At 49.4% G+C, this 11,556-nt stretch overlaps 1 protein-coding gene across 2 annotated transcripts; it reads left to right on the top strand.

Annotated features, from left to right (window-relative positions):
* Window positions 1–1,598: 1,598 nt before the first annotated feature.
* NME2 (NME/NM23 nucleoside diphosphate kinase 2) lies at window positions 1,599–6,819 on the top strand. Of its 2 annotated transcripts, none has more exons than XM_023204515.2 (5): window positions 1,599–1,815; window positions 2,123–2,252; window positions 3,542–3,643; window positions 4,936–5,048; window positions 6,562–6,819. In XM_023204515.2, the coding sequence occupies exons 2-5, from the start codon at window positions 2,127–2,129 to the stop codon at window positions 6,677–6,679; spliced, it is 459 nt and encodes a 152-aa protein (XP_023060283.1). In that variant the 5' UTR covers window positions 1,599–1,815; window positions 2,123–2,126; the 3' UTR covers window positions 6,680–6,819. The 2 variants fall into 2 exon arrangements, with proteins under 2 accessions (XP_023060283.1, XP_023060284.1); XM_023204516.2 differs by lacking the exon at window positions 1,599–1,815 and adding an exon at window positions 1,895–1,918.
* The last annotated feature ends 4,737 nt before the right edge of the window (window positions 6,820–11,556 follow it).

The raw sequence follows: 11,556 nt of genomic DNA, 5'->3' as shown, positions 1-11,556 counted from the left end.
TTTTTAATTTTTGAGACAGACTCTCATTCTGTTGCCCAGGCTGGAGTGCAGTGGCACGATCTCAGTTAACTGCAACCTTTGCCTCCTGGGTTCAAGCGATTCTCCTGCCTCAGCCTCCTGAGTAGCTGGGATTACAGGCATGCACCACTATGCCTGGCTGATTTTTGTATTTTTAGTGGAGACAGGGTTTCACCATGTTGGTCAGGCTTGTCTCGAACTCCTGACCTCGTGATCCACCCGCCTCGGCCTCTCAAAGTGCTGGGATTACAGGTGTGAGCCACTCCACCTGGCCTGAATTTCTATTAATATTTTACACAAAGTGTGGCCTGTTTGTTTTGGGGCGTGAGATGAGCATACCAGGACTTGGGGAATGAACATATGTGTAGTGAAGCTGAAGGGTTACAGCCTCCCCAGTTAAGGACAGTCTTCCTAGGAAGGAAAGAAGAGGTGAAAGCAGAGGGGTGGTCCTGACTGTATCCCAAGTAGCCATCAGTGACCTGACCAAGCGGCAGATAGCTCTCCCCTGGACAGAGAAAAGTCCGTGAAATTTCCAGACCTGTTTCCACAGTTGACATTTGGTAATCCAAATGAGAGTGTGCTTCAGATTGAAGCCAAAAAATACAGTTCCCCCAAATGAGAGCACATGACAGTCATTTGTCAATGTCTGGTGGGCTAATGCTCTGTAACTAGAAGTTTGGAAAGCAGATAAGGTGTAACAGAGGCCAGGTTGTCATCTATCTGGCCAGAGACAGGTAATCAGCGCAGTCGCAGGGGCACTCGGGTGATGGCTGATTGCTGTGGTCAGCTCAGAGTCCTGAGGGGAAGCAAGCGGGGCTCCCACTATCTCAGGGCAGTACCACTGCTGTGCGGCTGTCAGTCAGTGCTGCAGGCGCTGAGGGAAGGGGCTCGTGACCACCCCAGGGAAGCTGGGCATCACCAAAGGGAGCTTGTTTGCCAGGGACACTGCAAATAGGAAGTGTGTACAGGTCGATGACAGGTCTGATCTCTATGACAGGGTGAACTGGAAAGCTCGACCGCACTTTAGTGCCGGGTGGGCAGGGATCCCTATCTCAGGGTGGGAATGGGGCAGCTGATTGGGGCTGGAAATGTAGGTGGGGAGGCGGCAGCCAGGGAGCAGGGCATCCTGCGAAAAGAGCATCTCGCTAAGGAGTCTGAACGCCATCCTATAGGAGGGGGAGTCATCAAGGCAGGGCAGGGGCAGGACCAGATGGCTGTCTCAGGTGCTGAGCTAGGCTCCCGGTTTGCGGGGAGAGGTGAGATCGAGGCCCGTTGGGAGGCCGAGGCTTAACCAGGGCTCAAGCAGAGGGGAGGGAAGGCTGGATTTCAGAGGTAGGGAGGATAAGGACTTGGGTGCACGACGGGGAGGGAGAGTCAAGTCAAGGTTAATGCCGGTGCTCGGGCGGATGGTGAAAGCAGCAGATGGCCTTGACCGGGGTAGAGAACTCGAGCACAGGAGCAGGTTCTGTGTGTGTGTGTAGGAGCTTTTGGGGTCACGGGAAGCACTGAGAGGTGAGGAGTGGAATTTGGGACGTGCGTAGTTGAACTTCCTGTCTCTGGATTCGTTTCGATCACTGCCCGGCGAGGGCGCGCCCCGGCTGGGCGAGGACAGCGTTCTCTGGCCGCGTCCGGCCGGGTGGGGCGTTCCTGCGGGTTGAGCGGCTAGGTCCTCCGGGGTGTGGCCACGCCGCGCTCCACCCCGCGCCCCTCCTCCGCTGCCGGCTCCCGGGTGTGGTGGTCGCTCCAGCTCTCTGTTTTCGCAGCGCAGCGCCGCCACCCGGCCCCTCCAGCTTCCCGGTAAGGCGGTGGGGCGCATCCCTTGGCGTCTCCTCCGGCTCCCTCTTCCGCTTGCGCGGCCGCAGGTGGGACCGGTCTGTGGACGCCCCCCGATTTCCCGCAGGTCTCGCGCGGGGTTGGAGCGGGAGATTCCTTTGCTGCTTGCGCCCCGCGGGCCTTCGGACTCCGCAGAGTGACGCCGGCCCTGAGCGGGGCGGAAGCACCCGGGAAGCCACGTGTCCCCGCGGCCGCGCGTGGTGGGGGAGGCGGGCCCGGCGGCGCCCACGTGGCCTCCGCCCGGACCCTGACCGCACCTCTCGCCTCGCAGGACCATGGCCAACCTCGAGCGCACCTTCATCGCCATCAAGCCGGACGGCGTGCAGCGCGGCCTGGTGGGCGAGATCATCAAGCGCTTTGAGCAGAAGGGGTTCCGCCTCGTGGCCATGAAGTTCCTCCGGGTAACTCGCCCCGGTCTCCCCTTCCCCCGCTGCAGCCGGCTCGCGGGTGTTTTTCCCTCTCGGCGGCGGTTTGTCGGCGTCTCCTTTCCGAGTCCATTTCGCGGCCGCGAGAATCCCTTTGCCGTCTGCCCCCGCCCACGGCGGCTCTGGCCCGCCGACCATTTCCCGGGGCGGTGGGGACGGACGCCCTTGGGAAGGTGAAGCGCGGGTAGCGTGACTCGCCCGCCGTGTCTGGCTTCCTTCCCGCGGGCCGCCACCTGCCCACCGGCCGCAGCAGGGAGCGGAGCAGGGAGGCAGCAGGGAGCGGAGAAAACCCGTGTCCTAGACCCCCTGCGCCTGCCCACGCGGGTCCACCTAGGCACGGAATGGGGACTTAGAATGTCCTTTGCTTTACTCTGAAACTCCGAGTTCCAGTGCGGTGCTCCTCCTTTAGCATAGGGTAGGAACTATATTTTCCACATTAAATTTGGGGCACAGATCTGAATCCCTACACTTAGGGATACGTATCTAAGTACTGAAATTCAACCAGGCTCATCGGTGAAGAGAATGTTCTCAGTTACCATCTGAAATATTTAAAAGGACATTGTGAGTAGCCCAGGGGAGTTTAATGTGACCTCTGCCTGGCATATGACCTGACATATGTACTTCAGTTGCAGCCAAAATTTAATTCCCTAAATGTAGATCTTCAAACCACCTACTTCTTAGGATTACAAAACCCCTAATGTCATTGACAGTATGAGGGTGTCTTTACAATTAGAACAGTCTTGGCCAGGCGCGGGGCTCACGCCTCTAATCCCAGCAATTTAGGAGGCCGAGGTGGGTGGAGCCCAGGAGTTGGAGATCAGCCTGAGCCACATAGCAAGCCCCTGTCTCTACAAAAAAAGAAAAAGAAAAAGAAAAATTAACTGGGCATGGTTGAGGGCCTATGTAGTTCCAGCTATTTGGGAGGCTGCGATGGGAAAATCACTTGAGCCCTGGAAGTTGAGGCTGCAGTGAGCCATGAATGTGCCACTGCATTCCTGCCGGGGTGATGAGAGTGAGACCCTGTCTCCTAAAACAAACCAAAACAACACAGCAAAAAAGAACAGTCTTTCTGTTAAAATGACATTAGTTTCATGGTTTGGATGGGATTTAAAAAATATTTATGTGTGTGAGTATATATATATTTGCACACACCGCTTATGAACGTGGGCTAGAATATAAAACTGGACTTGGTAATGGGAGGTTCAGAGGATGGGATGGAGTCTTTCCAGCTTAGCTCCTAACTGGCGCGTCCTCTCCAATGCCAGGCCTCTGAGGAACACCTGAAGCAGCACTATGTTGACCTGAAAGACCGCCCGTTCTTCCCCGGGCTGGTGAAGTACATGAACTCGGGGCCAGTTGTGGCCATGGTGAGTGGTTGTGGGGAATGAGGGAAAATGGGGAATAAGTGCTCAGTGTTCTTTTTTAGACATCTCCCTCAGCTAAATTATTTTATGAATGGAACCTGCTGAAGTTACTTAACTGAGCAACTAGAAGCTTGGGAGGAGAAAGCAAATCAGACCTTAGAAATGGGAAGGACGTTAGCTGGGTGTGGTGGTGCATGGCTGTAGTCTCAGCTACTCGGGAGGCTGAGGCAGGAGAATTGCTTGAACCGGGGAGGCGGAGGTTGCAGTGAGCTGAGATTGTGCCACTGCACTCCAGCCTGGGCAACAGAGCGAGACTCTGTCTCAACAAAGGAAAAAAAAAAAGATAAGGGAAGGACGTTTTCAGGTAAATTTCTCGAGGGTTAAATAGAATCTCACCGCCTACAAAAGTGGTAAATTTCCGGGCCAGGCTCCGTGGCTCATCCCTGTAATCCCAGCACTTTGAGAGGCTGAGGTGGGTGGATCACCTGAGGCCAGGAGTTAATCCCAGTTAGGAGGCCAGTTACTCAGGAGGCTGAGGCAGGAGAATCACTTGAACCTGGGAGGCAGAGGTTGCAGTGAGCCGAGATCGCCACTGCACTCCAGCCTGGGCGACAGCAAGACTCCATCTCAAAAAAAAAAAAAAGAGTACTAAATTTCTTGTTTGACAAGTGTTCTAGACCTTAATGTTTCCTAGATTAAAAAACTTTTTCCTATTTTCTCATGAAAAATTCAAATGTAAGTATTTAAGAAGTTCTCAAATCCTATACTAGAAGCAGTTTCTTCTGGATAGTGCTAATGTCCAATTGGGAGTGGAAAGAATAGGAGAGAGTAAAATAGGGAGGCAGTGAAATTGTTGAGGAAGTAGACCTATTTCCTGTTCCCCTTTTTCTTCTTCTGCTCTTCCCTGGAATCCTTACCCTAGCATGTTAGTCTGTCTTTTCCCTATTCTAGCAGTCTTCTGGGATGCCCTTCCCACTAATCCTATTCCAGACTGGCCACTTTCTCCTTTCTTAACTAGTTTTTCTGTGTTGATGGCCGCGTAAGGATTCTTCAACATTGTTTATCTCTGTCTCAGCTAAACTGGGAAGTCCCCAAGTTGGGCAGACCTTTCTTTGAATCCTAGCAATACGTTTGGAATGGAGTTTTTAGGTAGGCCCCTACTGTCTGCTGGGGTTAGCTGATAATCATGTCACTGGTTGGTCTCATTGATGTGTCCTGTCAGGTAGGAGTAAATGTTAGACACTACTTGTCCTGAGTGGCAGATCTGATTATAAATCCATTTTCACACTTCTGAGGTCTGGGAGGGGCTGAACGTGGTGAAGACAGGCCGAGTGATGCTTGGGGAGACCAATCCAGCAGATTCTAAGCCAGGCACCATTCGTGGGGACTTCTGCATTCAGGTTGGCAGGTAAGTCTGGGGACGGGAGGGTGGATGACTTTTATGCAACACCATTTAAAGCAGACATCAGGTGCATCCTACTTTCAGAAGAATCTGTGAATTTTTTTTTTTTCTTTTTTTTTCTTGAGACGGACTCTCCCTCTGTCGCCCAGGCTGGAGTGCAGTGGTATCATCTCAGCTCACTGCAACCTCCACCTCCCAGGTTCAGGTGATCCTCCTGCCTCAACCTCCCAAATAGCTGGGATTACAGGTGCATGCCACCACACCCAGCTAATTTTTGTATTTTTAGTAGAGACAGGGTTTCACCACGTTGGTCAGGCTAGTTTTGAACTCCTGACCTCAGGTGATCTGCCTGTCTTGGCCTCCCAAGGTGCTGGGATTACAGACATGAGCCACCGCACTTGGCCTGAACTTTTTAAATTAGTTGGTGATTATCATTGTATAAAAACTTTCAGGCTGGGTATATCATTCTATAAAAGCTCAGGCCATGCCTGGCCCAAACTCTTAAATTAGGTGGTGATTATCATTGTATAAAAGCTTTCAGGCCACACTTACGCCTGTAATCCCAGCACTTTGGGAGGCCGAGGCGGGTGTATGACCTGAGGTCAGGAGTTTGAGACCAGCCTGGAGCCTGGCCAACATGAACCCCGTCTCTACTACAAATAAAAAATTAGGCAGGCATGGTGGTGCATGCCTGTAATCCTAGCTACTCGGGAGGCTGAGGTGAAGAATTCCTTGAACCCGGGAGGTGGAAGCTACATTGAGCTAAGATCTCGCCACTGCACTCCAGCCTGGGCAACAAGAGCGAAACTCTGTCTCAAAAAACAAAACAAAACAAAACAGTTTTCACACATAGCTTCTTCCCTAGGTTACTTAATTTTAAGCAAGACAACAAGGGAGCCGTATGTGGTAGTTCCTGTGTAGCACAGCAGAAAATGCTAGGTGTGGAGAAGGGAAGCGTTCTAGCCATATCCATGAGTACTTTGTCCACGGGTGTGTCATTTAACCTTTTGATTTCCCTCACCTCTACACAATCTGTTCAAAACCTTTGCAAACTTGTGAGGTTCAAGTGGAATAAAGGGATTGTTATTAATAAGCAGTGTTATGTCATGGTTGGGCTTTGCAAATCAGTGTTATAAGAAAATGCAGCAGAGCTGGCCTATGATGACGCATGCATCATATCTAGTTGGGATGTTGATCTGGAGTGGGTTTGAATATTACTGTATTTTCCAAAATTTGAGGAGTGTTTTATGTCATCAGCAATCTTGGGGTACAAGCACTTTTTTGATGGGGAGTCCAGACTTGGAAGCGTACTACAGTTGAAACAAGGAATGTTTTGAATCAAGCACCTTTACAGTTGTATAGCTGCTTTTAAAAGGAAATGCTTTGGGGGTATAAATTGGTCTGCTGCTTCAAGTGGCAATATGGCTGAAAAAGTCTGGAGTGGCTATCCGTTGTGGTACCCATTAAACAGACTTTTGCACTTTAAAACATGGCAACTAGTAATTGTTTTCTTTCTTAGGAACATCATTCATGGCAGTGACTCAGTAAAAAGTGCTGAAAAAGAAATCAGCCTATGGTTTAAGCCTGAAGAACTGGTTGACTACAAGTCTTGTGCTCATGACTGGGTCTATGAATAAGAGGTGGACATAGCAGCAGTCTCCTTCAGTACGGCGTGGTGTGTCCCTGGACACAGCTCTTCATTCCACTGACTTAGAAGCAACAGGATTGATCATTCTTTTATAGAGCATATTTGCCAATAAAGTTTTTGGAAGCTGGATACTGTCTCCTTGTGCTTATTTGATACTGAGCTGAAAGAAGGGACTTGGTTCCCTGGCTGTAGTAGCATTATCTACACCTAAATCCTGCTTGTCAAAGAATGATCTGATCTTGACGGAGTTTCGCTCTTGTTGCCCAGGCTGGAGTGCAGTGGCATGATCTTGGCTCACCGCAACCTCCGCCTCCTGGGTTCAAGTGATTCTCCTGTCTCAGCCTCCTGATTAGCTGGGATTACAGGCATGCACCACCACACCTTGCTCATTTTGTATTTTTAGTAGAGACGGGATTTCTCCATGTTGGTCAGGCTGGTCTTGAACTCCCAATCTCAGGGGATCTGCCCACCTTGGCCTCCCAAAGTGCTGGGATTACAGGTGTGAGCCACCGCACATGGTCTATTTATTTATTTATTTGAGACAGAGTCTCGCTTTGTCACCCAGGCTGGAGTGCAGTGGTGTGATCTCAGCTCACTGCAACCTTCACCTCCTGGGCTGAAGCCTAGCTGGTCAAGTGGTTCTTGAGCCTCAGCCTCCCGAGTAGCTGGGATTACAAGTGTGAGCCACTGCACCTGGCCACCTGTAAGAAAGATTTGTTGAAACTTGGAGTGAAACATACAGACTAGGCAAATACTCTAGATTTTTATATCTGCTGATTACAGATTGGGCAAGTTGCTTATTAGGAAGTGGAAGCCTAAAGACATCTGTGAAATGGGCATGCCTACCACTGTAATGCAAGATTAATGAAATTATGTATATGCAGCTAACCTAGCGCTTGGCCTATAGTTGGTACATATTTCTGCAACCCTACGCCTTTATTTTTTTTCCCTGGGATGAGACATCTCTTCCTGCTGGTTTCCTGGGCCAGATGCAGTGAGTGGTTACTAGAGGCATATTCCCTGCTTTTGAGGTTAATTTTGCTGGATTGGAACAGTTGTAAAATCTTGTTAATAGCACCTGTCAATACAAATCATTTGTAGCACTATCACCTGGAATCAATTATAAATGTATATTTCCTATAAAAAAAGGTAAAAGCTAAATGTCACTCCTATATATGACAATCCTATGCTGTTTTTTTTTTTTTCTTAGATGGAGTCTTGCTCTGTTACCCAGGCTGGAGTGCAGTGGCCCGATTTTGGCTCACTGCAGCCTCTGCCTCCCTGGTTCAAGCAATTCTCTGCCTCAGCCTCCCAAGTAGCTGGGTTTACAGGTGCCTGCCACCACGCCTGGCTAATTTTTGTATTGTTATTATTATTTTTTTTTTTGAGAGGGAGTCTCGCTCTGTCACCCAGGCTGGAGTGCAGTGGCACAATCTCGGCTCACTGCAAGCTCTGCCTCCCGGGTTCACGCCGTTCTCCTGCCTCAGCCTCCTGAGTTGCTGGGACTACAGGCGCCTGCCACCACGCCCGGCTAATTTTTTGTATTTTTAGTAGAGATGGGGTTTCACCGTGTTAGCCAGGATGGTCTCGATCTCCTGACCTCGTGATCCGCCCGCCTTGGCCTCCCAAAGTGCTGGGAATATAGGCGTGAGCCACCGCGCCCGGCCTATTGTAGTTTTAGTAAAGACAGGTTTCACCATCCTGGCTAGGCTGGTCTTCAACTCCCGACCTTGTGATCCACCTGCCTCAGCTTCCCAAAGTGCTGGGATTACAGGCATGAGCCACTGTGCACGACCAATCTTCTATGCTTTTTATGTATACTGCTATAGTAAATATAAGACAATGACATTGTGACATAAGTACATATTTTGTCTCTGCCCTTGGTTCCTGGCACACAGCTCCTAAAACCCTTGTAATCTCAAATGTTAGGTTTCTTATATGCTAATGAGATGACCAGTGGCTGTGGGTGCTCCTAGATAGCCTCCCTACAACCTCCAAGAAGAGGAGAGGGGCTAAAGTTCAATTGCTCACCAGTGGCCAATTATGCCATCAATCATGCCTGTGTAATGAAGCCTTCGTAAAACCCCAGAATAGGGTTTGGGGAGCTTCCAGATTGCTGAGGTGCTTGGAGGGTGGTACACTCAGAGTGTAGCTCCATGCCATTTTCCACATACCCTGCGCCTCATGCATCTGGTCTTTATTTTTTAGAGATGGGGGTTTCGCTATGTTGTCCAGGCTAAGCCTTGAACTCCCGGCTCAAGGAGTCCCCCCACTCAGCCTCTTGAGTAGCTGGGATCACAGATGCACACCACTGTGCCCAGCTATATCCTTTATTAAACCAATACATGTAAGTAGTGGTTCCCTGAGTTCTATGATCCTCTCTAGCAAATTAACTGAGTCTAAAAAGGGGGTCATGGGAACCCTTAGTTTATAGCCAATTGGTCAGAAGAACAAAGTCATAAGCTGGGGCTTGCAATTGGCATTTGAAATGGGGGCAGTCTTGGGGGCTGGAGTCCTTAACTTGTGGGATCTGACTTCAGGTGGACAGCATCAGAATTCAAGGAGAGGACACCCAGCTAGTGTCTGCTAGAGAGCTGCTCAGTGTGAAGGGGAACAGCCCCCTTATATCTAGTGTCAGAAGTGTTGAGGTCACTGACAGAGTAGAGAGAAAACAGCTCAATTTTCCTTTGGAATGAAGTAAGAAATACTTTTAATGCTTTAGTACAAAACCAAAATGTGTAAAGATTCTAGTTTCCAGTCAACAATTGATAAGAAGTTTAACATTTTAAAAATCATTCCTTAATTTCAAATATAATTCATATATGTTTATATATGCTACATTCTCATCACAGTTAAGCAGAAGTTTAATATAAACATCTTAAGAGTCTGGGGCAGGGCCTGAGCACCTGCATTTCACTGTGCTCCCTAGGGACACTTATGCATGCTGGTGGAGGTACCTGGGTTAGGAGCAGCAGCAAAGTATGGGCTTACTCTGCCAGGGCTGTTCAAAGAACTTTATATACATGCATTCATTGCATCTTCATGATTCTTGGGAGGCTGGCACCAGTATCCCCATTTTACAATGGAGGAAACTGAGCCAAGTTACATAACTAGCCAGTGGAGGAGGAGCCAGTTTCCAACCCGAGAGCTGTCTTCAGACTCCATGCCCATGGCCACTATGCTTTACTGCCTTTTTTTTTTTTTTTTTTTTTTTGGAGACGAAGTCTCGCACTGTCGCCTGGGCTGGAGTGCAGTGGCGTGATCTCGGCTCACTGCAACCTCTGCCTCCCAGATTCAAGTTATTCACCGCCTTAGCCTCCTGAGTAGCAGGGATTACAGGCACCCGCTACCACACCTGGCTAATTTTTTTGTATTTTTAGTAAAGACGGAGTTTCACTATGTTGGCCAGGCTGGTCTTGAACTCCTGACTTTGTGATGCACCCAACTTGGCCTCCCAAAGTGCTGGGATTACAGGCGTAAGCCACTGTGCCAGGCCTTTTTTTAAAAAAATCTGTCTTTAAATACTTTCCCAAGTGATGTGAGGAAATGAGTTTGGAGGGTAAGTGACATCAACCTGTAGTGGTGAAAGCTTTGGATGTTAGGACTCAATTTGTTAGAACTGAATGATAAATACGGAGTAGACTAGGGTGAGATTGAAAGTACTGCCTCTGGGCCGGGTGCCGTGGCTCACAACTGTAATCTCAACACTTCGGGAGGCCGAGCCAGGCAGATCACCTGAAGTCAGGAGTCAAGACCAGCCTGACCAATATGGTGAAACCCTGTCTCTACTAAAGATACAAAATTAGCAGGGCGTGGTGGTGCATGCCTGTAATCCTAGCTATTTGGGAGGCTGAGGCAGGCGAATCACTTGAACCCGCGAGGTGGACATTGCAATGAGCCGAGATCGTGCCACTGCACTCCGGCCTGGGCAACAAGAGCAAAACTCCGTCTCAAAAAAAAAAAAAAAAAAAAAAAAAAAGTACTGCCTCTGGAGTAGGCTTGGTTTAGGTCCTAATCCTGCACCAGCTAGGTGTGTGAAAGTATTAACTCATGTATTTATTTGAGAGACAGAGTCTCGGCTCTGTTGCCCAGGCTGGAGAGCAGTGGCTCACTCAGTTCACTGCAGCCTCTGCCTCCTGGGTTCAAGTGATTCTCGTGCTTCAGTCACCCAAGAAGCTGGGACTACAGGTGTGTGCAAATACGCCCGGCTACGTTTTATAGTTTTCGTAGAGATGCTCTTTCACCATGTTGGCCAGGTTGGTCTCAAGCAATCTGCCCACCTTGGCCTCCCAAAGTGTTAGGATTACAGGCATGAGTCACTGCGCCTGGCTGAAAATGACGTATCATTCAGAACATCTCATGCTTTCAATAAACTTAAAAAAAATAAAATAGTGAAAGTACATTATTATTTAAAATGCATTATCTTGGCTGGATGCAGTGGCTCATGCCTGTAATCCCAGCACTTTGGGAGGCCAAGGCAGGAACATCCCTTGAATTCTTTAGACACTTGTTTCTGAGCATAACTAGTTTCCCAAGAGGCATGTAATGGTTTAAAGAAATAGGCCGGGCACGGTGGCTCAAGCCTGTAATCCCAGCACTTTGGGAGGCCGAGATGGGCAGATCACGAGGTCAGGAGATTGAGACCATCCTGGCTAGCCGGGTGAAATCCCGTCTCTACTAAAAAATACAAAAAAACTAGCCAGGCGAGGTGGCGGGCACCTGCGGTCCCAGCTACTCGGGAGGCTGAGGCAGGAGAATGGCGTGAACTCGGGAGGCGGAGCTTGCAGTGAGCTGAGATCCGGCCACTGCACTCCAGCCTGGGCAGCAGAGCGAGACTCCGTCTCAAAAAAAAAAAAAAAAAAAAAA

This window comes from Piliocolobus tephrosceles, chromosome 16, assembly GCF_002776525.5.
Source record: "Piliocolobus tephrosceles isolate RC106 chromosome 16, ASM277652v3, whole genome shotgun sequence".
Lineage (NCBI taxonomy): Eukaryota > Metazoa > Chordata > Mammalia > Primates > Cercopithecidae > Piliocolobus > Piliocolobus tephrosceles.
Note: the sequence above shows the minus strand (reverse complement) of the source record. Positions and strands in the feature narration are given on the sequence as shown.